The 26,522-nt window shown below is 38.8% G+C and overlaps 1 protein-coding gene across 1 annotated transcript in view; it reads left to right on the forward strand.

Moving 5' to 3' along the window:
• LOC126779435 (putative U5 small nuclear ribonucleoprotein 200 kDa helicase) overlaps nt 1–26,522 on the forward strand; it is a 38,813-nt gene that overhangs the window by 5,393 nt on the left and 6,898 nt on the right. The window contains exons 8-29 of the mRNA XM_050503357.1: nt 273–405; nt 1,329–1,459; nt 2,428–2,617; nt 3,884–4,017; nt 5,038–5,235; nt 8,412–8,556; nt 8,898–9,034; nt 9,369–9,475; nt 10,615–10,732; nt 11,217–11,314; nt 11,982–12,144; nt 13,522–13,699; nt 14,058–14,219; nt 15,198–15,333; nt 17,078–17,309; nt 17,733–17,910; nt 18,861–18,967; nt 20,439–20,663; nt 21,688–21,869; nt 22,576–22,756; nt 23,377–23,586; nt 24,206–24,306. Coding sequence (XP_050359314.1) covers nt 273–405; nt 1,329–1,459; nt 2,428–2,617; nt 3,884–4,017; nt 5,038–5,235; nt 8,412–8,556; nt 8,898–9,034; nt 9,369–9,475; nt 10,615–10,732; nt 11,217–11,314; nt 11,982–12,144; nt 13,522–13,699; nt 14,058–14,219; nt 15,198–15,333; nt 17,078–17,309; nt 17,733–17,910; nt 18,861–18,967; nt 20,439–20,663; nt 21,688–21,869; nt 22,576–22,756; nt 23,377–23,586; nt 24,206–24,306 — 3,446 coding nt within the window. The remainder of the gene's footprint in view (nt 1–272; nt 406–1,328; nt 1,460–2,427; nt 2,618–3,883; nt 4,018–5,037; nt 5,236–8,411; nt 8,557–8,897; nt 9,035–9,368; nt 9,476–10,614; nt 10,733–11,216; nt 11,315–11,981; nt 12,145–13,521; nt 13,700–14,057; nt 14,220–15,197; nt 15,334–17,077; nt 17,310–17,732; nt 17,911–18,860; nt 18,968–20,438; nt 20,664–21,687; nt 21,870–22,575; nt 22,757–23,376; nt 23,587–24,205; nt 24,307–26,522) is intronic.

Raw genomic sequence — 26,522 nt, forward strand, 5'->3', positions numbered from 1 at the left:
TTCTACCGCAAAACAGTAGTACTTGATATTGTTGTGTTCCGGTTTGGAGGGTGAGTGAACCAGTGTAATTACAGGCATAAGGGACATAACATCTTAGTTCCCAAGGTTGGTGGCGCATTGGTGATGTAAGCGATGGTTGACATTTCATACAATGCCAATGTCTAAGGGCGTTGGTGACCACTTACCATCATCAGGTGGCCCATATGCTCGTCCGCCTTCCTATTCTATGTGAAAAAAAAACACTCATTTCTTTTTTGTATTTAATCCTCCAGGCTAAATCGTCAGAGGTGTTGCGCGCTCTCGCAGACGCAGCCGACGACAGGGACTTGGAGAATAGGCTAGTGTTGCTCCTCGGCTACGACTGCTTCGACCTCGTGAAGATATTAAACAAATACAGATATACTGGTATGTAGTTTTTGTTTGTCGAACACAATACCTTGTTAAAGTTCTCCCTTAGGAAGGATGGGAGAATCTCTTAGAGCGGGTTGTGTTTAATGATTTAAATATTGTTATGATGGTAGTCTCCTGGGTATGAACTTCTAACTTTTCACTTATTCTACTGTTAAACACAATTTAGTACTGTTGTGTTCCAGTTTGAAGTGTGAGTCAGTGTAAGTTTCCTAGGTTGGTGGAGCATTAGCAATGTAAGGGTTGTTAATAGTTCTTACAAAGCTAATGTCTATGGGTGGTGATTACTTACTAACAAATGTCTCATTGTTTACTGACAAAACTTGTTATCAAACCAACAATGCAAAATTAGCTTAATCTAATATATTTGTAACTCTTCATTATACAAACTACATGAAAGATTGTCAAAATAGTTAAAGGCCTTGTTCAGAAACCGAAAGGGGTCTTGCGTTCCTTTTCACGATTTTAATTAACCTGAATTGCTATGCATTAATAATAAAATATTATATATAGTCTAAAAATATTTCAATTGACAATAAATCGCTTCAATCAATAATTTCTAATTAAAAATATTTAAAAACAAATTATGATGATTTTAAACATTAAAAATATGCCTACCAATAAAGAAACTAAAAAGTAAAAAATATACAACCAGTGTCATTCGGGATGTTGTAAGCTTCTAAAGATATTTCATCCAAATCTGTTCAGACATTTAAAAGTTATTGTGGAATAGACAAATATACATACATATATAATCCTGTAAACATAATAATTTTCTTGAGGAGTCGTGTATAAGCAGTACACGATGCAAATATGACAAAGTTCGAAAATAATAACTAGATGGCGTCAGTAGCCTTTAAATACTTGTTGATTACAAACACGGTGACACTTAAAATAAAATATATATCTATCTCTTTCAGTCCTGTATTGCACGAAGCTAGCTTCGTCTCAGTCGGAGAGCGAGCGAGCCGCGATCAGAGAGGAGATGTCGAAACAGCCGCACTTGCAGAAGATACTCGCGCAGCTGGATACGGGGAAGGGAGAGGATGAGGTAAGAACTGCTTATACGTAGATATTTACAGTGTTGCAATTCATATTTAAATTTGTAAACTATTATTCGAAACGACTTACGCTGAAAAAAACTATAAATAATAAACTATATAAGTTTTTGTGTGGCGCCATCTATTGACGAGTAACAACAAACGAGTTATTATAAAAGTCTACTCCGTGAAAATATAGATGGCACCTCTCACGGTGAATATTCATATGCTAATTTGTGTCTTTAATTCGTCTCGTGCTCGGCGATTAAAGAAAACTTTGTGGGGTAAACTGCATGTAAAACTACCACATGTGTGTGTATCCATCGACCCGCATAAGAGTGAGAGTGCTTGGATAAGCTCGACATATTCCCAAGAAGAGTTAACGCCTGGCAGATATATTTTACAGATTCTTATTTTATGTTATGGAGAAAGATATAAGATGCCTTTTATATATTATATACTAGCTACCGGTCCAAGCTTTGCGCGGGCTGAATAAGGGTGTACATAAAACGTTTATATTTAAGGACAAACATACACAAACATACAAACACAAAATTTTTGTGCTTTGGGTTCAGAAACTTTTATGGACATACACAGAATAACTTACTAAAGTTTTATCACAATTGGATGAATGGCTTAAGAAAGCAAAGAGGACAAACATACAAACATATGTATAGTAAGTAAGTAACTTTTTGAGAAGAAGGTTTGGAGCTTATTCCACCACGCTGCTCCAATGCGGGTTGGTGAAATACACATGTGGCAGAATTTCGATGAAATTAGACACATGCAGGTTTCCTCACGATGTTTTCCTTCACCGTATAGCACGAGATGAATTATAATCACAAATAAAGCACATGAAAATTCAGTGGTGCTTGCCCGGGTTTGAACCCACGATCATCGGTTAAGATTCACGCGTTCTTACCACATATAATTTACGTCTAACGTCGTTTATATTATTATGTAAATATTTTTGCATCAGACGGCCGAACAATCGGAGCAGCCGCGGAAGCGTCACAAGACCGGCACCGAGCCCACCAGCGGCGTCGGCACCGTCGGCGGCAACAGGAAGGTGCTGCAGCTCGAAGAGCTCGTGTTCGCGGCCGGTTCACATCTGATGGCCAACAAGCGCTGTCAGCTACCACCTGGATCATTCAGGAAGCAGAGGAAAGGTGAGTTTAGTTTTAATATATTTAAATTGAAAAGTACTAACGTTAGTACAGACAGCAAAATATGATATATTTTTTCAACATAGGTTTTATTAAATATAGCGAGAAAATAATACAAAATCAATTATAACTTAATTTTATCTCATCTTCATAAGATTATATTTATTTAAACTTTATTTCGCGGTATAAAAAAGTTATGCTACAAGACATAAGATATAAGCAGAAAAAATATATCTTAAAACATGTAAAGGTTGATTTAATAAATTAATAAAGGTTTGGCGAAATGTAAAGAAAAACGCCGCATTGACGGTATTATTAATATGACAGCTACAATGTGTATGCTGCCAGGCCTATTGCCCACAGATAATCGAAAACAATATGATTTATTATACATTATAACGATCCAATCTCAAGAGCTTTAAAAATGTAATATTTTTAGTACAAAAGTGATACATCAAAAATAAGTAATTAATCACAAAATTTGGGCGTGGGTGGCCACATGTCGATGGTACAGCACCGGCCGCCGTGTAAGAGCATGGCGTCGTACCGTGGACATGTGGCCACGCCCTTACGAATTTAAGGACATTTTATCTAGACACGAAAGGGATATTTCAAATTAGTCGCGATAAAAATAATTTATAGATATGCCTGCTCTTCTTATATTACCCTTTTTTATATAGCATAGGAAGGCGAACGAGCATATCGGCCACCTGATGGTACGTGATCACCAACGCCCATAGACATTGGCAGTGTAAGAAATGTTAATCATCGCTTACATTGTCAATGCGCCACCAACTTTGGGACCTAAGATATTACCCTACTCGATCAGCGTTACACTGGTGGTAGAGCTTTGTGCAAGCTCGTCTGGGTAGGTACCACCCACTCATCAGATATTCTACCGCAAAACAGCAGTACTTGGTATTGTTGTGTTCCGGTTTGAAGAGTGAGTGAGCCAGTGTAATTACAGGCACAAGGGCCATAAAATGTTAGTTCCCAAGCTATGTAAGCTATGTAAGCGATGGTTGATATTTCTTACAATACCAATGTCTGAGGGCGTTTGGTGACCACTTACCATCAGGTGGCCCATATGCTCGTACGCGTTCCTATTCTATAAAAAAAAATTAAAAATAAATAAATATCGTTACCATAGCAACCGCTAACAAAAAAAAAACAAAAACAAAATATGTCCGTGACAGCTACGATATACACGCTGCCAGGCATTTTTGTCCACAGATCGCTAACAGTATATTTTATAATCAAATTTTTAAGGTTACGAAGAAGTCCACGTGCCGGCTCTGAAACCGAAACCATTCGAAGAGAACGAAACCCTACTACCAATAGAGAAGTTACCGAAGTACGTTCAGCCAGCTTTCGAAGGTTTCAAAACGTTGAATAGGATACAGGTAATCTATTTATATATGTCGCGGATTCAAATGGGTTGCCATTTTAATGGCCGCCATTGTCGTCCGATATGTTGATTTTATTAAATCAGTCAGTGCGCACTTCCGGCGCTGATCGCTGAAGACCGCGGGTGTCGCTAGACAAGATGATCACACGCGCTACTGTCATACTCCTTTATATTTTATATTTCCATCAGTCGGCTGTCTAATAAAATAAAAGTAAAGTAACAACCTGTGAATGTCCCACTGCTGGGCTAAGGCCTCCTCTCCCTTTTAGAGGAGAAGGCTTGGAGCTTATTCCACCAAGCTGCTCCAGTGCGGGTTGGTGGAATACACATGTGGCAGAATTTCAGTGAAATTAAACACATGCAGGTTTCCTCACTATGTTTTCCTTCAACGTAAAGCACGAGATGAATTAGAATTACAAATTAAGCACATGAATATTCAGTGGTGCTTGCCCGGGTTTGAACCCACGATCATCGGTTAATATTCACGCGTTCTTACCATTGGGCCATCTCGGCTTTATAATAAAATACCAGTCTTATATTTTCACGCTTGACGTCTGACAACCGACCAGCCTACATGACATACATCACGTTGTGTGGTGTTGCTATTCTAATAAGTGACGTCATATACCCGCTTATATTTATCTCTGACATATATATACGAGTTGAGTGTTGTTGATAAATGTCTTCCTGACAGCTTCTTGCCTAAGTTTCCTAGGTGGTTAAGCACCTTTTAGATATTCTACCACTAAAAAGCAATACTTGGTATTGTTGTATTCCGATCTGAAGGGTGAGTGAACCAGTGTAACTACAGATGCAAGAAATATAACAATTTAGTTCGCAAGGCTGTGGCGCACTGGTGATGTAAGGAATGGTTAATATTTCTTACATCGCCAACGTCTACGGGTGGGGGTGACCATTAAACATCAGGTCGCTTAAATAAAAAAAAAGCTTTCGGTGACCATTCCGAAAGCTACCCGTGAGTTTCCGATGAGTACACTCCAGCCCCCGGTTCCAGAGCCGCATCTCGTCGGCGGCGCTGGAGTCGGACGAGAACCTGCTGGTGTGCGCGCCGACGGGCGCCGGCAAGACCAACGTGGCGCTGCTGTGCGTGCTGCGCGAGGTGGGCAAGCACGTCAACGACGACGGCAGCGTCAACGCCGACGACTTCAAAGTCATCTACGTCGCGCCCATGCGCTCGCTCGTGCAGGAGATGGTAACCCACTACATACTATACACTCGATACTTACGTCACTCTTTTAAAAAATTACACACACACACACACACACACACACACACACACACACACACACACACACATATATATATATATATATATATATATATATATATATATATATATATATAGAGGAGTTGATGAGCCGGTTGGCGTGGTTGGTGGATGCTTGCCTTTCACGCCGAAGGTTGTGGGTTCGATTCCCGCCCAGGACGGATATTTGTGTGCATGAACATGTCCGTTTGTCCTGAGTCTGGGTGTAATTATCTATATAAGTATGTATTTACAAAAAGAAAAGTAGTATATGTAGTATATCAGTTGTCCGGTTTCCTTAGTACGAGCTCTGCGCGAGCTTAATTTGGAATCAGATGGCCGTGTGTGAAAAATGTCGCAGGATATTATTATGATTATTATGATTATTATATATACATACATATTCCATGCGATTTGTTGAATGTTGAATTGTTAATTAAAATGTCTTTATATAGATCTCAACCAATGACGTAATACCGATTCAAGTTTAAATTTGTATATTTACCATTATTCGTAATGCCATTGAAGTAATACATAACATTTTGTTTATTTACAGTACATAGATTAAAAATATACTATTATTTACTTAATAAATTCTCATTTTAATTAGTATATTTCAGGAATGAATGTGACTGCCTCGTTGGTCTAGTGGCTTGATGGAAGGCCGCAGACCCGGAGGTCCTGGGTTCAATTCCCAGGTCGGGCCGATAAAAAGTTATTGGGTTTTTCTGTCAGAAAATTCTCAGTAGCCGCCCGGAGTCTGGAAGTTAGAAGTGTGTACTCCCGTGCCTCGGAAAGCACGTAAAGCCGTCGGTCCTGCGCCTGAACTCTTTCCGGTCGTGTCGGATTGCCGTCCCATCGGATTATGAGAGTTAGGGAAGAGAGAGTGCACCTGTGTTTGCGCACACACTTGTGCACTATAATATCTCCTGCGCAGTCGGCTAATCTCAAGTGAGATTGGCCGCCGTGGTCTGGAGGATATTATCATTATTATTATTATATTTTATAAAGTAACACAAAGCAAACAGGACTAATAAAATTTGAAGTCTTTTTCTTAGGAAAATTCTTACCTTGTTTCTTATTATAGTTCTTGCAATCTACAAGCGCGCGTCGCCCTTAGTTGTATGAGTGACCAATCTGTATACGCGTCAATGTAGGCGTAAAAGCGACCGTGCGTACGGTTAGCAACCAAAAATTCATTAATTTAATTTATGGATTTCACCTATTTTTATATTTTAAATATTTTTTATTTATTTATTTATTAGGAGTGGTCAAAATGAAAAATAAACAAAAGCGTTAAAGTAACTACTAATTTACATTAGTAATAATAAATAATTACAGGTAGAAAATTAAAATATACACAAAATAAAAAGTTCGTTCAGTTATTATTAATAACAAAAGAATTTAAATTATATTACTAGTTTCATCAAACATTTCTACCCTGTCGCTGTCATCATTTTCACTTTCATTGTCGCTGTCATCATCTTCACTCACATTTATAATAAACTGGAAATCATAGTCGAAATATTTCATGTAGTCTTTTTCAATTTTTTCAACGTGCTTGCATGTATTTCGCCAGGTGGTTTGGTCTATATTATTTATGCACTCATCTATTAAACTTTGAACAACGGTCATGGTTTGGCCTATATTTTTTGAGGCAATTTGGTTTTTTATAATACCCCATATATTTTCAATCGGGTTAAGCTCTGGGTGATACGGAGGGAGTCTTAAGATTTCGAAACCTTTTTTCTTATAAAGTCATCTATTTTAAATGTTATAAAACGGTCCTTGTTCTTTTTAATTAAATCATACAGTTCTACTTTTTTAAAACGATTATCAAATGAGATGCCATTCTCTGTCAGCCACTTTTGCATTTCCCCTTTACTGGAATTAGAGGTCGGTATTTTGCTGCTCCGAGTATTGTGATAAGAAACGTTGTCCATAACAATAACTGACTTCTCAGGTAAGTTTGGCAATAACTTTTCATTAAGCCATTTTGTATAATTATCATGATTCATATTTGAGTGATAATCTCCTGATGTAGATGCAGCTTTGTAGACTAGCGAAGCATTAGGCACAAAACCGTCGCTGCTGCCTGCATGCACTACAATAAAGCGGCTTCCTGTGCTCAGTTTCTTTGAAAACTGTTTATTGCCTTTGGGGTCATTGTTTTGACGCAACCAGGTGTTTTGCCGCACGTGAGAAGTCAAAACATATGTTTCGTCAGTGTATACAATAGGACGACCTTCCGAACGGTATTGAAAGATCTTTTTTAAAAAATTTAAACGCCAAAGTTGAATTTCATGTCTTTCTTGTAATGCTTCTCTGTTGTTCCCAATTTTTCTCCATTTGTAGCCTAATTTCTTTAATATCGAACGTAATGTGTTTAAGCATCCATCAAACCCAATCTTTTCTCTCAAAACTGATCGCAATTTTGATAATGTTAGTAATTGCTTTTCTACAATATGGAAATTTTGCACAGTAGTTCGAATGATTTCAAGGTTCATGTTGTCTAAATTAAATTTATTATTTCTCTTGCGTCGTTTTTTCATAGGTGAAGTAAAACTTGCAGAAGAAGATGGCAGCTCTTTTTCTTCTTTTAAAATTGTAGTTACAGTTCGTTCACTAAACCCTGTAGCTTCAGCGGTACGTTTCCGTATATTAGCCAAAGGACTCAAATCGCAATGATCCATATTGTTCGCTTTCATAAAATTATACTCTTCTTGAAAAAAGTGGTACACGCGGGCAATAATGGCGCGTCCCTGCAAATAGTAGTAAAGTTACATATTGGTAACTACAACAATATCAAAAAACAAGTATAAAAATAAAAAAAACTTACCTCGCTATGAATTATTTTACGTTTTCTTTCACATTTGAGGTTTGACATGCTGACCGTACTTCGTGAACAATAGCGACGCGGAAACAATAAGGACAAGTTACCCGAGCGAAGGCTCACTCGCTACTGATCGCTCCGTCGGTTACACACACTAACGCATTTATGTGTTTACGGTTACAAACACAAATAAAGGCCACGCGCGCTCGTAGATTGCAAGAACTAAACAAAGAATAATTTGTAGCCCTAGTCTTAACCCATTCGATTAAATCACTAATTAATTTCCCAGGTGGGTAACTTCAGTAAACGTCTCGCTGCGTACAACATGAAGGTCTCCGAGCTCACAGGCGACCACCAGCTGACGAGGGAGCAGATAGACGCCACTCAGCTCATCGTCTGCACCCCGGAGAAGTGGGACATCGTGACCAGAAAGGGTGAGTCACTATTCTCACGAGACAGCTCGTTCAGCTCTGAAGGCGATAGTATGGGGGATTTTAGGTGATAGGTATAAAAAGTACTTTCGCATTTATAATATTAGTATCGATATGACAAGTGACTCGTTTTGTGCTTACGTGTGTGAAAAATTTATCATTCGTTTGACGTGTCATTTTTTTTTTATCTGTGGGGTTACACGTGACGAGTTCTTTTTTAATTTGGTGTATAATTCATTAATGTTTTCTGTAAATTGATTGATATATGACGATGATCGTTAAAGATGTCGGAAGTAACAAGAAAGTTAAAAACATAAAAACTAAATAGCTATACTTTCGCCCAGGCGGCGAGCGCTCGTTCACGAACCTGGTGCGGCTGATCATCATCGACGAGGTGCACCTGCTGCACGACGAGCGCGGGCCCGTGCTGGAGGCGCTCGTGGCGCGCACGCTGCGCACCGTGGAGCACACGCAGGAGGAGGTACGCACGACCGCGCACGCGCACGCACCGACCCCAGTCGTATAATAAAAATAATATACGGGACATCATTCACACACGGCCATTCCAAGCTGATCCCAAAGTAAGCAGAGCTCGTACTATGGCAACCAGACAACTGATATACTACATATACTACTTTTCTTTTGTAAATACATACTTATATAGATAATTACATCCAGACTCAGGACAAACAGACATGTTCATGCTCACAAATGTTTGTTCTGTGTGGGAATCGAAACCACAACCTTCGGCGTGAAAGGCAAGTATCTACCAACCATTCAACTGGCCCATCAATGTAACAAACCCTCGTGCGCAGGTCCGTCTGGTGGGCCTATCGGCGACGTTGCCGAACTACACGGACGTGGCGGCCTTCCTGAGGGTGAAGCCGGAGAAAGGGCTGTTCTACTTTGATAACTCATTCAGGTGCGTTGAACAGATTGTTTGATAGACATACATACAATTTTTTTTTTTTACAATTAATAGGCCAGCGTTTGACCGTTGACTTGCCTGATGTAAAGCATCGATACGGTCTAAGATTTTTTTTTATATATAGTGTAGGAAGGCGGACGAGCATATGGGCCACCTGATGGTAAGTGGTCACCAAACGCCCATAGACATTGGCATTGTAAGAAATGTCTACCATTGCTTACATAGCCAATGCGCCACCAACCTTGGGAACTAAGATTTTATGTCCCTTGTGCCTGTAATTACACTGGCTCACTCACCGTTCAAACCGGAACACAACAATATCAAGTACTGCTGTTTTGCGGTAGAATATCTAATGAATGGGTGGTACCTACCCAGACGAGCTTGCACAAAGCCCTACCACCAGTAAAATGCAGCACGCTTGCCTATAAGTAACCTGATATAATAATACTTTTTATTATTATATTGTCTCGTAATCTCCATAGATGTGTTATCCTATCGTTTTATTGTTTGAAAGTGCTTTTTTTACCTAGATTGTCTATATATATACAGTAACAGCCTGTTAATGTCCCACTGCTGGGCTAAGGCCTCCTCTCCCTTTTGAGTAGAAGGTTTGGAGCTTATTCCACCACGCTGCTCCAATGCGGGTTGGTAGAATACACATGTGGCAGGATTTCAATGAAAATAGACACATGCAGGTTTCCTCACGATGTTTTCCTTCACCGTTAAGCACGAGATGAATTATAAACACAAATTAAGCTCATGAAAATTCAGTGGTGCTTGCCCGGGTTTGAACCCGCGATCATCGGTTAAGATTCACGCGTTCTTACCACTCGCCATCTCGGCTTATGTATATGTAATTTTTTTATATAATTTTTTTTATATTCATAAAAACAAATAACGTAATAATTTTTTTTATTAAATAAGCTTTTACATTCACTTTTAAATCATGTTACAAGATTGAAAATTAAAAATAAATCAACCACCGTTTTGGAATGTAGATTCTACCGAACAGAACCGGCGAGAAACTCAAGCACAAACAAGTAGTCGATAATGAGTATCTTCACTGAGTTTTTTTTTCTTTGTCTTCTGTGTTATATACTCGACGTGTTTTTTAACTCTTTCTTACATCACAGACCGGTGGCCCTGGAACAGCAGTACATCGGTGTTACGGAGAAGAAAGCCCTGAAAAGGTTCCAAGTTATGAACGATATTGTCTACGAGAAGGCAATGGAACATGCTGGAAGGAATCAGGTACGGTATATAGCTTGATAACTTGTCCGTTTAATTTTTTTTTTTAATTTAAATAAATGCTTCTTTTACCACCCACTCATCACATAACAAACAGCTTAGTATTGTTGTGTTCAGGTTTGAAGGGTGAGTGAGCCAGTGTAAGTACAGACACAAGGGTCAAAACATATGCGTTTATAATAGTCAAAAGCGCAATGGCTTACTGGTTTGCGCAACCGCTTATCGATGTGAGTCGCAGGTTCGATCCTGATCTATCACTTCGGGTTATCGCTTAATTGGAGGTTTAAATATGAATATTGGTAATTACTTTAAAATGATCATTGCAAGTATTTTTTATTTATTTCAGTTTCTAAAATTAGTGGTGCGATGTACGGGATGGGTAATTTCTTAAAGTTCCGATAGATATTGGCGGTGGCGCAATAAAAAAATATCACTCCGTAGTACAAATTAACCACTTGATAATATTTTCACAAACTTTTTTTTCTAGATTCTAGTATTCGTACACTCTCGCAAGGAGACCGGCAAGACGGCGCGTGCTATACGAGACATGTGCTTGGAAAAGGACACACTCGGACAGTTCCTTAGGTAAGAATAAACCCCTATCCCCCATTTTATACTCCATACGGAACATCAAGTTCTTTATATCGTTGTTTAATAGCGAAATTACCAAAATATAATTTTTATTTTATTTTATTTTATTTTATTTTATTTATATTTGGGAAACATACAGTGTGTTATTACATAGAATTAAGGAATTATTACTAAATCATAAACCAATAAAGTTTCCACTTAAAAATAGTACAAATGTTAGAGTATGCATGTAAAAAAGACAACAGAAAGAGACAAAAATACAATGCAATCTACGAGTACAATCAAATCGACTAATTACAAAGTTAAAAAAAAAATCAAGAAGTTAAATTACATTACAAGAAGTTAAATTACAAGTATAATAATTAATTAAGGGTCTTTGACCCTTTAGATATAGCATTTTCCAACCGAAAGAGGAGTAAAGGCAAATAACAACTCGGACCTTGAATTAATTTTATGTTAAATATATACATTTAACATAAATGAAGAAATGTATGCTTACTTAAATGGAAACATGAAAACAGCAAAAAATATTTGATTTTATTTTGAACGATATCGCAATATTGAATATAATTTAATTCTTAAACAGCTAAATATTAATATCGAGGCCAGAAACGCTAATTTGCTAGTTGTTTTAATATATATATATATTTTCATTTCACAGGGAAGGTTCGGCCAGCGTGGAAGTCCTCAGGACTGAAGCGGAACAGGTCAAGAATCCTGAGCTCAGGGAGCTGCTGCCGTACGGTTTCGCGATCCATCACGCCGGTATGAGTCGAGTGGACAGGACACTTGTTGAGGATCTTTTCGCGGATAGGCACATACAGGTTATGCGTGTATTTATTTGTTAAGGTTTACCAATATATATATACACTGAATATATATATATATATATATATATATATATATATATATATATATATATATATATAACACATTAAATTATATTATACGTAACAACACATTAAATTATACATAATAATAATAATATCCTGGGACATTTTTCACACACGGCCATCTGATCCCAAATTAAGCTTGTATAAAGCTTGTGCTATGGAAACCAGACAACTGATATACTACATATACTACTTTTCTTTTTGTAAATACATACTTATATAGATAATTACACCCAGACTCAGGACAAACAGACATGGTCATGCACACAAATGTCTGTCCTGGTTGGGAATCGAACCCACAACCTTCGGCGTGAAAGGCAAGTGTTCTACCAACCACGCCAACCGGCTCGTCAGATCATACATAAAAAAGTAGCGACAGCAAAATCATGTAACACTAAATATAGATAAACTAAAACTTAATTATAACAATAGATATACATTATAATAATCTAATGGTGGTAGGGCTTTGTGCGAGCTCGTCTGGGTAGGTACCACCCACTCATCAGATATTCTACCGCAAAACAGCGGTACTCGATATTGTTGTGTTTCGGTTTGAAGGGTGAGTGAGCCAGTGTAAGTAGAGGTACAAGGGATATAACATCTTAGTTCCCAAGGTTGAAGTTGGACAGTCGTGTATAAGCAGTAAAAAAATTTACTGCCAGTATATATTGGTGAATAACTTGAATACTGTTTTTCTCTAATTGAATTTTGGAACTTTTGTCCTATGGTATGTCAGTCCCATTGTTCCTTTTACATTTTTATTTATTGTTATCTGATAAAAAACAAATAACATTCTTGCCGATTCTTATAGAATGCTTTGGACCGTTCAAATACATTTATATATGTGAATACTTACTTTGCTAGAAAAATTATTAAACAAATTGCATGGAGATCCTTCTAACTGGTGGCTTCCCACGATGTGTGATATAACGGACAGACGCGGACCAGTCCGCACCGACACTAGAAGCGCATAAAAGTCCGTACGCCGTGAGTCGGTAACTTCAAAGGTGCGGTGCGAGATTTGTCATATTTGAATGACAAAACAGATGCGAATCTCAAGACTGACAAAGACCGTTCGACGCGGTGCGTGGCTGTCCGTGGTTATTGGCCGTGCACGAATAATCTGCGAATCACGCAAGCGTGGGAAGCCACCTTTAGATCGGTTGTACTTCTAAATTAGGTTGGTGTACGATATTTGATGATCGATGTCAATATGAAGTTGAATCGATTTAGAATTTAACGTTCAACTTTTTTCGTAAGAGGCAAAGGTTTTGCACCATAAAGCCATGTCTGCAATAATTTCCGCAGGTTCTGGTGTCGACGGCGACTCTGGCGTGGGGTGTGAACCTGCCGGCGCACACCGTCATCGTGAAGGGCACGCAGGTGTACAGCCCCGAGAAGGGCCGCTGGAGCGAGCTGGGCGCGCTCGACGTGCTGCAGATGTTGGGGCGTGCCGGCCGCCCGCAGTACGACACCAAGGGGGAGGGTGAGCGACCACAGCTGTTGTCTGCCAACACCGACCAGTACTGAGGCTCGCTTAAACGATGAGATTGCCAGTGTAATAACAAGCACAGGGGAATTAACATCTTGGTACCCATGATTGGTCATATATTGACGGTTTAATAAATGGCTAATATTTCTAACTGTTCTATTGTCTATGTGCGGTGGTGATCACACACCATCAGGTATCCCATTCGTCTTACTGTAAAATGTTTGTACAAAATTATAGAAAAACTATATAAGATGCAATATAATTCATATATAAGATTTATAATAATAAAACACACACATTATATACATACATTAAATACTATTCTTTTTTTTAAATATCAATTATTTTCCAGGCATCCTGATCACGAACCACTCGGAGCTGCAGTACTACCTGTCGCTGCTGAACCAGCAGCTGCCGATAGAGTCGCAGCTGGTCGGCAAGCTGCCGGACGCGCTCAACGCGGAGATCGTGCTCGGCTCCGTGCAGAGCGTGCGCGACGCCGTCACGTGGCTCGGTGGGTTGTGGCTTGAGGACGTTCGATATTTGAAAACATTCCATTTACAGCGCTACATATTGCGCATGCGCAACAGTTGCAGCTTGTGTGCACTGCGTTCGATATTTGAAATTCTATGTTGTAACGCTTATTCTTAATATCAAGAAATATCATTTCGTTTACAAGGAAAATGGATATCTTACCACGTATATATGTACGTTTGTCTTGTGTCAAATAATATGTGTCTTCTTCTTTCGAATGTCAAATCAATGATGACAGAAAGAGAGAAAAGAACGAAAGGTAAACTAAAATAAAACATTTTGTAAGCAAAGTACTAACGTCTATGAAGTATGGTGATAAACAGCGATTTTCTAATAGGTCTACTATGTACTAGGTTGTCTGTGAGAGATCGCTTTAAGCGATAAAACCGCGTTTGCGCGCCATTTGTTGTCCAATTGTTTCCTATTACACTTAAGTTATTTATATGTTATGCAATAAGTATTAAATAAATATTCTTTTATGCACAACGGATAGTTCTCTGTGTGATTAATATGTATTCCAATACTATTTAATTTATAAACTTTTATATATATATAGCCGAGATGGCCCTGTGGTAAGAACGCGTGAATCTTAACCGATGATCGCTGGTTCAAACCCGGGCAAGCACCACTGAATTTTCATGTGCTTAATTTGTGATTATAATTCGTCTCGTGCTTTACGGTGAAGGAAAACATCGTGAGGGAACCTGCGTGTGTCTAATTTCACTGAAATTCTGCCACATGTGAATTCCACCAACCCGCATTGGAGCAGCGCGGTGGAATAAGCTCCAAAAAAACCTTCTCAAAAAGAGGAGAGGAGGCCTTTAGCCCAGCAGTGGGACATTCACAGGCTGTTACGGAATATATATACCGCTTTATTTGTATGACTTTACTTATTTACCTATTTTTTTCATCTGTTTGTCTTGCCGTCGGAATGAGCCGTAAAATCGAATTTTCTCAGGTTACACGTATCTGTACATAAGGATGCTGCGACAGCCGGCTCTCTACGGTATATCGCCTGAGAAGTTACAAGAGGATTCGCTGTTGGAACTCCATCGAGCTGATCTAATCCACACGGCGGCATGCTTGCTCGATAAGTTAGTATATATTTATTTATGGTAATCTGTGCGTCCGTTGCCGTAGCTTCGAAACGATGGACCGATTTTGATGCGTTTTTGTCTGTTTGAAACCTGATGCTATCGCGATGGTTTTTACCTATAAATTATGAAGATCTATTCACGCCTTTGAAGATTATCAGCTCACTTCCAACTTGATAAAAGAATATAACTAACTTTCACAGGTCCGATCTCGCGACAATAATATAAATAGAAAAATTATGATGTGGCCGTACTCGCCCAGTCGTGTTACTATGACGTAATCTGCGCAAAGTGAAATCAATAAAAATAGAAAACCAAATCATACAAATTGTTTTAAATAACTCACTCAATTACTTTTAAAAGTCCAAATGACACATTTGAACAGATTCAACAAATCACAAGTCCCAGTAAGAGTCTGTTAATGTCCCACTGTTGGGCTAAGGCCTCCTCTCATTTTTGAGGAGAAGGTTTGGAGCTTACTCCACCACGCTGCTCCAATGCGGGTTGGTAGAATACTCATGTGGCATAATTTCAACGAAATTAGACACATGTAGGTTTCCTCGCGATGTTTACCTTCACAGTCGAGCACGAGATGAATTATAATCACAAATTTAAGCGCATGAAAATTCAGTGGTGCTTGCCCGGGTTTGAGCCCACGATCATCGGTTAAGATACACGCGTTCTAACCACTTGGCCAAATCACAAGTCCCACCAATAATGAATTAATTACTTTACCTTTCTATCCAACAAAATGTCGGTTTTAATTTAGCGTAGCATCTTGTTGTTTTTAACAACGCTTTTGTATACATAATAATAATAATGAATGCTTATCTACAGACAAGTATCCCTAGTGTTATTTACAAGCTTAAGAACTATGTTAGTAGATATATTAACGATCATTTAGCATAATAATGTCCTCCAGACCGATTTCGGCCACGGCGGCCAATCTCAAGAGAGATTAGCCAACTGCGCAGGAGATACTATAGTGCACGAGTGTGTGCGCAAACACAGGTGCACTCTATTCCCTAACTCTCATAATCCGATGGGACGGCAATCCGACACGATCGGAATGAGTTCAGGCGCAGGACCAAAGGCTTTACGTGCTTTCCGAGGCTCGGGAATGTACACACTTCCAACTTCCACACTCCGAGCTGCTACTGAGAATTTTCTGACAGAAAAACCCAATAACTTTTTATTGGCCCGACCTGGGAATTGAACCCAGGACCTCCGGGTCTGCGGCCTTATATCAAGCCACTAGACCAACGAGGCAGTCATTTTCATTTAGCATACATAGGGGGTCTAAAACAATGAGTGGATACATGAAATTTCCCCCAATGTACAACAAATGGCTTATCCAATTTTTAGCATCAATATATTCAGGATACTGTTAGAAACTGCGCGCATCCCAGCCATTATAAACGCTGCTCTCTTTCTAATGGCATTACGATAATAATAATAATAAATATCCTGGGACATTATTCACACACGTCCATCTGATCCCAAATTAAGCAGAGCTCGTACTATGGAAACCAGACAACTGATATACTACATATACTATTTTTCTTTTGTAAATACATACTTATATAGATAATTACATCCGGACTCAGGACAAACAGACATGTCCATGCACACAAATGTCTGTCCTGGGTGGCAATCGAACCCACAACCATCGGCGTGAAAGGCAAGTATCTACCAATCACGCCAACCGGCTCGTCTATATAATAATATATGTTATCAATTTCAGAGCGGGTCTCATCAAATACGAAAGGAAATCCGGTCACTTCCAGGCCACAGAACTCGGTCGGATCGCGTCCCACTTCTATTGCACATACGAAACAATGCAGAGTTACAACCAGCTGCTGAAGCCTACTCTGGCTGAAATCGAGCTGTTCAGGGTGTTTTCGCTTTCCGCCGAGTTCAAGCATATCGCTGTGAGGGATGAAGAGAAGCTGGAACTGCACAAGCTTATGGAGAGGGTGTGATTTGAATTACATATTTATTTATTGTAACGTATGTATTTTAACTTGGTGGTAGGACTTTGTGCAAGCTCACCTGGGTAGGTACCACCCTCTCGTCACATACTTCACCGTCAAACAACAATAATAAGCATTGTTGTTTGACGGGCGAGTGAGTGTAACAGGCACAAAGGACATAACGTTTTAGTTCCCAGGGTCAGTGGCACATTGACAATGTAAGGAATGGGTAATATTTCTTACAGTGCCAATATCTATCTGTGGTGGTGATCACTTACCATCAAGTGTCCCATTTGCCCGTCCGCCTATAAAAATATATATATAAAATTGATGCTTTTGGACCGTTTTTGAAAATATTGAGGTATTTTCACTGATCTAAATCTGAAGAGTCTAAAGCGAGCTTCTAACTTTGTTTAATGTCACCAGGTACCAATACCGATTAAGGAGAGCATCGAGGAGCCGTCAGCCAAGATCAACGTTCTGCTGCAAGCGTACATTTCACAGCTGAAGCTGGAGGGCTTCGCGCTGATGGCGGACATGGTGTACGTGACGCAGTCCGCCGCCAGGCTCTTGCGGGCTCTCTACGAAATTGTGCTACACAGAGGTACTACCCCACACGTCTTTATTCAAGCAGGCTCTTATAAGCGATTGTGATATGTTTATATTAAACTAGCTTTCGTCCGCAGTTTTGTCCGTGTTTGAGTGAGGGGGGGGGGGGGGGTGTTGTAAAGTTGCCGATATGTTAAGCTATATATTTTCTAAATATCGTCCAAATCCGTCTAAACGTTTTTTAGTAACAAACATCCAAACTGTCACATTTACAAAATGAGTTGCAGTTAAAGCTAACGCTATACATCGAGAACATTCTAAAACCTTCGTTATTAAAACCTAACTTTAGAAGTTAAATTAATAAATCTAACTGGAGTTCATAACAAGAAGTGTATTTAAGACTGGAGTTTTTGGCTTAAATGGTCCACGAGATGTATTTATTTATTGAGAACCTAAACAGAAGTTAAATTATAATAATAATTATGTATAATTATTTACTGGTGGTAGGGCTTTGTGCAAGCTCGTCTGGGTAGATACCACCCACTCATCAGATATTCTACCGCAAAACAGCAGTACTTGGTATTGTTGTGTTCCGGTGTGAAGGGTGAGTGAGCCAGTGTAATTACAGGCACAAGGGACATAAAATCTTAATTTGGTTGGTGGCGCATTGGCTATGGAAGCGATGGTTGACATTTCTTACAATGCCAAAGTCTATGGGCGTTGGTGACCACTTACCATCAGGTGGCCCATATGCTCGTCCGCCTTCCTATTCTATAAAATAATAATAATACATAATATAGAAAAAATTAATTGTATGTCTGATTATGGAACATATTGATATGTCATGGAAAAAGAAAAAATAGTTTGCTGCGTTCATATATTGGGTATTGGACAATTGTTACAATAAAAAAAAAAAAAAAATAAGGAGAGTTACAAATTAAATTGTTGTTGAATTTTGTTAACAAGTGTTAATTTCATTTTCATGAATAGAGAATTTTATCACAGGTTGGGCCCAGCTGGTGGACAAAACGTTAGCCCTGTGTAAGATGGTGGACCGCCGGATGTGGCAATCCATGTCGCCGCTCCGACAGTTCAGGAAGATGCCGGAAGAAGTGAGTTTTATGATTTTTATTTTTTATATATTTATAAGTTGTTAAGTAATTTTAGTTTTTTATTTATTAAGTTATTGGACTGGCTGATGGCTCCCTGATGGTAAGTGGTCACCAACGCCCTTAATGCTTCAATATCTACATTGAATATGAAATTTAGATATTGAATCATTAAGAAATATTAAACATATTTGTTATTTATTCTTACAATACCAATGTCTATGAGCGTTGGTGACCACTTACCACCAGGTGGCCCATATGCTCGTCTGCCTTCCTATTCTATAAAAAAAAAAAATAAAGAATCCTTAATTCGTCCATCATAGCATTCATAAAAAACTGAAGTAAAGATAAACAAACCTTATAATTACGTATATATATACGTAATTATACAATTAAATGTGTAAACTTAGTAAAACTAAGTAAATCATTGAATTTAATTAATTATTGTTAATTTTAAAACAATTTTTATTTTATATACCTGTCATTTCATACGTATATAAATATAATTATTTTAATGTACAATTGGTGTTATCTCAAAATATATTTGCGTGTCTATCGAAAGCGAGCGGGCGAAATGTATTAGATACATATAAAGAATTGACGAGCCGGTTGGCGTGGTTGGTGGATGCTTGCCTTTCACGCCGAAGGTTGTGGGTTCGATTCCCACCCAGGACAGATATTTGTGTGCATGAACATGTATGTTTGTCCTGAGTCTGGGTGTAATTATCTATATAAGTATGTATTTACAAAAAGAAAAATAGTTTATGTAGTATATCAGTTGTCTGGTTTCCATAGCACGAGCTCTGCACGAGCTTAATTTGGAATCAGATGGCCGTGTGTGAAAAATGTCGCAGGATATTATTATTAAAGAAATCATAACATCTGTAAAATTACATTTCATGCAAATTAATGATTATTATTATTATTATTATATATTACTTATATATAATAATAATTTTACTTCCTAAATTCCAGGAATCTATGTATAAAAATATATTGATAAATTATCTAATGTCCATACAAGATCAAAGTTGTTTATTTTATTTTTACTCCCATTTCCTGGTTATAGAATCGTCCGAACGAACCGGATATGTCTAAAACTGAGAACACTAATCGACTATATACAATCATATATATGTATGTATGTATATATATGTTTGTGCTGGTCGGTTGTCAGACGTCAAGTTGTGAAAATGTAAGATGGGTATTTTATTAAAAAGCGGAGATGGCCCAGTGGTAAGAACGCGTGAATCTTAACCGATGATCGTGGGTTCAAACCCGGGCAAGCACCAATGAATTTTCATGTGCTTAATTTGTAATTATAATTCATCTCGTGATTTACGGTGAAGGAAAACATCGTGAGGAAACCTGTATGTGTTTAATTTCACTGAAATTCTGCCACCAACTCGCACTGGAGCGGCGTGGCGACATATATATATTTACTAATAAAATGTATGTAATAACTTACTTTCAGGTTATAAAGAAACTTGAGAAGAAAAATTTCCCATGGGAGAAATTGTATGAACTCGGTCCGAATGAAATCGGCGAGCTCGTTAGGGCACCGAAACTCGGCAAGATGATACACAAATACGTTCACCAGTTCCCGAAGCTCGAGCTGAGCACACACATACAGCCGGTCACGCGGTCCACGCTTAGAGTCGAGCTCACCATCACGCCGGACTTCCAGTGGGACGAGAAGGTATCACTTATTTAATTCGTACTAAAAATTTGCTGCAATTAAAAAATTAAAAAAAAATACAAATACGTAAATTAAAAAAAATATTATTTTACGCGTACAAGATAGAATGTGCAGCTAATATATATAACGGGGTGGTATTGATCACGTGGGGCAATTCGTTGTCGGTGCCGTTATCAGACATGTTGGAGGCGCAAAGTTAAAGTTCAGCCTCGTACAACTGTTGTTTATTTGTTCGCTTACAATCGATAATCACAAAATAACAATTAACCGCGCCGATTAAAGTGGTCGGAAACGCAGCAAGTTCGATACAAGAAGACGACCGTTCGCTCCGAAGTCCCTCTCCCAAGTCCCCTGCACGAGAGCGTTCAGCAAACCCCAAGTGTCCGATGTCAAACCATTAACAACTCATTAATCATTAACTGTCAAGTGGCCACTCTGAATTCCTGTATCGTCCTTACACAAGCGTACTACTCGACGTTTCCTGGAACCGCGTATAGACGGCGTTGTACTTAAATTATGGCGTCTTATCTTTGATTCTGCGATATATATATATAATTCGTAACAGCCCGTGAATGTCCCACTGCTGGGCTAAAGGCCTCCTGTCCTCTTTTTGAGGAGAATATATATATATTTTTTTTTTTTATAGAATAGGAAGGCGGACGAGCATATGGGCCACCTGATGGTAAGTGGTCACCAACGCTCTTAGACATTAGCATTGTAAGAAATGTCAACCATCGCTTACATATCCAATGCGCCACCAACCTTGGGAACTAAGATTTTATGTCCCTTGTGCCTGTAATTACACTGGCTCACTCACCCTTCAAACCGGAACACAACAATATCAAGTATTGCTGTTTTGCGGTAGAATATCAATATATATATATATATATATATAATATATTCATATAATTTTCAGTGACAAATTCTGATCAATGAAATAAGTCCCATATCGTTCTTAAGTGGGGAAGACATTTTCTCATCAGTGGGACAATACATTAATCGATTCTTATTACTATGAAAACAGATACATGGGCAGTCGGAAGCGTTCTGGATCCTTGTCGAGGATGTTGACTCGGAGGTGATCCTGCACCACGAGTACTTCCTGCTGAAGCAGAAGTACTGCCGCGACGAGCACCACGTCAAGCTGTTCGTGCCAGTGTTCGAGCCGCTCCCCCCACAATACTTTTTAAGAGTGGTATCTGATAGGTGAGAGCAATCATTGTATTCGTTTGCTTGTAAACGTCACACTGGTTACCAAAGACCATCTTTCCTTTTAAGAAGTGTTGCATCTTATTCCACCACGTTGCTCCAGTACGGGATGCTGGATCTGCTTGACAGATTTTTATCTGACACTGCATGTTGAATTCTTACGATGTTTTCCTTTAACATCGAGAACGAGATGAATTAAACCGTGTTGTGCAGAATATTTCAAACCGCCCAAACTTTAAGCGTACTATATAATATGCATAACATTATACAATAGTTTTTTCTTATTATATCATAAATAGAGGCAAATTGAACACCTGATGGTAAGTAGCCACCAACTTGTGGGTATATAATAACAATCATCCCTTATACCGCTAATGCGCCACCGACCTTACGAACTAAGATGGTATGCCCCTTGTGTCTGTGGCTGTCTTATCCAACCTTCCAACCGGAACTCAACAATACCACTATATTAAGCATTGCTGTTTTATGATAGAATATCTGATGTGTGGGTGGTACCTACCCAGATGGATCAAGTGAACATTATATGTCATTCTCTATTAATCTTAATAAATTTTGTCAGGGTTTTTGTGAGTTGCAACACGGTCCTAATAAGTATATGAAAACTGTCCTATTTGCCCTGGTTACGACCTTTTTTCTATTGTATTTGAATGTCACATTATTAAATCACTAATTCGATCCCCAGGTGGATAGCAGCCGAGACCCAGCTGCCGGTATCCTTCCGCCACCTGATCTTGCCAGAGAAGAACCTACCACCGACCGAACTGCTGGACCTGCAACCGTTGCCGATATCAGCGCTGAGGAACGCGAAATACGAAGAGATGTACGCGGATACGTTTCCACAGTTCAATCCTGTGCAAACACAGGTAATATTGGTTTAAATTTATTACCGGTTGAAATAAAAATAAGAAAATGTACGTACATCGTATAACACGATATTTTTTTAACTCATAATTATGTGATAAATTATTTATGTAACTGTTATAGTATTTTTTAATTTGTTTGTATGTTATATGAAGGTGATTATCGAAGTACATGTGCTGCTTAAACCTTAGTTTACACACACATACGCACGCACGTACACGCACGCACGCTCGTTTAATTTCGCCTTATCCTCATTGGCTGACGATCGGCAAATCGTGGATTCTTTTACAATGAATAACTTTATGTACATATACAATTTGACATCAAAAACATCGTGAGGAAACCTGCATGTGTCTAATTTCACTGAAGTTCTACCACATGTGTATTCTACCAACCCACATTGGAGCAGCGTGGTGGAATAAGCTCCTCAAATAGGGAGAGGAGGCCTTAGCCCAGCAGTGGGACATTCACAGGCTGTAACAAGCGTAACTGAGTTTTCATGTGCTTAGTTCGTGCTGAACGTGTTAAATCGCGAGGCAACCTGCACGTGTCGGTTGAAATTGACCCATAAGTGTATCAAACAACTCGCAGTGGTGGAATATCGTTTTGAGCGTGTTCCCAGGTGTTCAACGCGGTGTACAACTCGGACGACAACGTGTTCGTGGGCGCGCCGTCGGGCTCCGGCAAGTCGGTGATCGCGGAGCTGGCGCTGCTGCGGCTGCTCGCCACCAACGCGCAGGGCCGCGCCGTCTACCTGCTGCCCAAGGACGCGCTGGCCGACATCGTGTTCGCGGACTGGTACCACCGGTTCGGCACCAGGTTCAACCTCAAGGTGAGGCGGCTGAGATCGTTACGAGCTCGTAGGTAGTGAATTGGTTAAAAAAAAAAGATTACATGTAGTGTAATCGTTAAACAAAAGTAATCAAAAAAGTAAATCGAATGAGTGAAGTGCCCCAGCGCAACCCTGCGCGCCCTCTTCAGAATCCAAGCTATTCTGTAATCGTGATTGATGATTACACTTTGTAATCGTTAATATGATTACATTTAACCCAAATCTGTCGGTAACTTATTACTTAACAATATCGTTTTCCACGACATATATATATATATATATTTATATATATATAATGAAATGACATTTCATTATTCCAAATTTGCTGCGCTCCGCGCGTTTTTAATCTGTAACTAAAAGTCAGTTTGCCGCGCATTTGATGGTTGAATGACAGAATGACGGATAATGCTTAGATTATTTTGAACTTTGATTTTGTAAGAAAATAAAGAGATATAATAGAGGAAGCGATATTAGTGAACTTTAAATGTCGTTTCTTTGTATTTTCAGAGAAACAATTTGTGGTTCATTTTGAGCATCCGCAATAACCTATCTTATATATATATATATATATATATATATACTATATTATAATGTATTTACATATTTGTTTTTTTTTCAGGTTGTGCAATTAACCGGCGAGACGGCGACTGACCACAAGCTACTCAACAAGGGACAGATCATTATAACAACTGCTGATAAATGGGATGTACTTTCAAGACGGTGAGTTTATCCTTTATATATTTTTTTGTTGGGAGATCATGTCGGCTTCAAATCCCTATTCGAGACAATTAAAGTGATCAAACTACATACCATCGCCAGGGGGAATGAAGATAAACGAACCATAAATTTACATATTCCATAAGATTTGATAATGTCTCTGCTATATTATGTAATACAAACAGGGGTGAATTCTTTTTTTTTATTTTTTATTCTGTGACATTTTTCACACACGGCCATCTGTTCCCAAATTAAGCTTGTACAGAGCTCGTACTATGGAAACCAGACAACTGATATACTACATATACTACTTTTCTTTTGTAAATACATACTTATATAGATAATTACACCCAGACTCAGGACAAACAGACATATTCATGCACACAAATGTCTGTTCTGGGTGGGAATCGAACCCACAACCTTCGGCGTGAAAGGCAAATATCTACCAACCACGCCAACCGGCCCGTTATTCTACTAATATATAATGATCAAGATACATTCCCGATTCAATTCCAATCCAACTTTGTATGTACTTTTGTGTCAAACGCAAACGTAATTGTTAGCTTTAATGCCAATAGTCGATAATTATATATACGCTCTGAGGAATTATTCTCTCTAATTCCCGCTTCCCCCTTCCTTCTTAAGTCCACGCGAGCTGGTTCTCGATGTCACCGCCTAACTGTGACATCAATTCCATCGCGCACAAAGAAATTTGGCAACTCTTTTCTTTGTTGCACTTCCAAAAAATGGAATTTCTTACCAGCTCACGTGTTCGGCCTCCTCTAACCCGGGTTCCTTCAAACGAGGCGTGAAGAGGCATCTTGCGGGCCGGCAAGGCGAAGGCGGTTAGTACAGAACATTCTTCCCGACTGTACTGGCCGTCGTCGCATTTGGACTCTACTACCACTTACCATCAGGTGGAGTAGAGTCAATTGAAATCCCGGCGCATATAAAAAAATAATAATTAAAGAATAAGAAAACGGATAAACGGTAAATATCATCAAGCTTGGATTCGACCGCGATAAAGTGATCATTTGTTAGTAGAATTGGGCCTCAGTACTCATATACTATAATAATGTCCTCCAGACTGATTTCGGCCACGGCGTCCAATCTCAAGAGAGATTAGCCAACTGCGCAGGAGATACTATAGTGCACAAGTGTGTGCGCAAACACAGGTGCACTCTCTATTCCCTAACTCTCATAATCCGATGGAACGGCAAACCGACACGACCGGAAAGAGTTCAGGCGCAGGACCAACGGCTTTACGTGCTTTCCGAGGCACTGGAGTGCACACACTTCCAACTTTCAGATTCCGGGCTGCTACTGAGAATTTTCAGACAGAAAAACCCAGTAACTTTTTAGTAGCCCGGCCTGGGAATTGAACCCTGGACCTCCGGGTCTGCGGCCTTACATCAAGCCACTAGACCAACGAGGCAGTTTCTCATTTATTATACTATAGTACTCATATATACATTTTCGCCGATTGATTTTTTATTATAATAACGACATTATGTATAATTTAATTTTGACATTTTTTTAAAATTACTGATGTTTTCTTGTTACTTTTAATTTGAATTTGATTAGATGAATCTGAAAGTACTATGTACACTTGTAATTGACATGCATATTAGATAGACTATTATTGTTTTATAAATTGATCTTTTCAATGATTTATATGTATGTTGTAAGTGTGCTATTATAAATAAATAAATAAATATTATATACATACGGCTACTTTTCATACCATTCATTAGGTACCCACGTTAGGTACCGTCCTGCATTTGGACTGTACGCAAAATTTCATAATGATCGGTTGTGTAGTTAAGACGAGAAAGGGTAACAGACAAACATACTCACTTTCTCATTTATAATTTATTTTATTTTTGGTGACATTTACTGGCTTTGCGAGGCTTTGGCAGGCTCGTCTGGGTAGGTACCACTCATCAGATATTCTACCGCAAAACAGCAGTACTTGGTATTATTGTGTTCCTGTTTGAAGGGTGAGTTTGCCAGTGTAATTACAGGGACAAGGGAAATAACATCTTAGTTCCCAATGTTGGTGGCATTTGCTTGTCCGCCTACTTATAATATATAAAAAAAAGAAATTTAAAAATATTAGTTAGGAATAATATTTAACTAATTATTATTAATATATATCTAAAGCCGAATCTTGAGTGCTGAATAACGAGACTTTAAGATAATTTCTATAAGATTATTTT

Source organism: Nymphalis io, chromosome 29, assembly GCF_905147045.1.
Source record: "Nymphalis io chromosome 29, ilAglIoxx1.1, whole genome shotgun sequence".
NCBI classification, from domain to species: domain Eukaryota; kingdom Metazoa; phylum Arthropoda; class Insecta; order Lepidoptera; family Nymphalidae; genus Nymphalis; species Nymphalis io.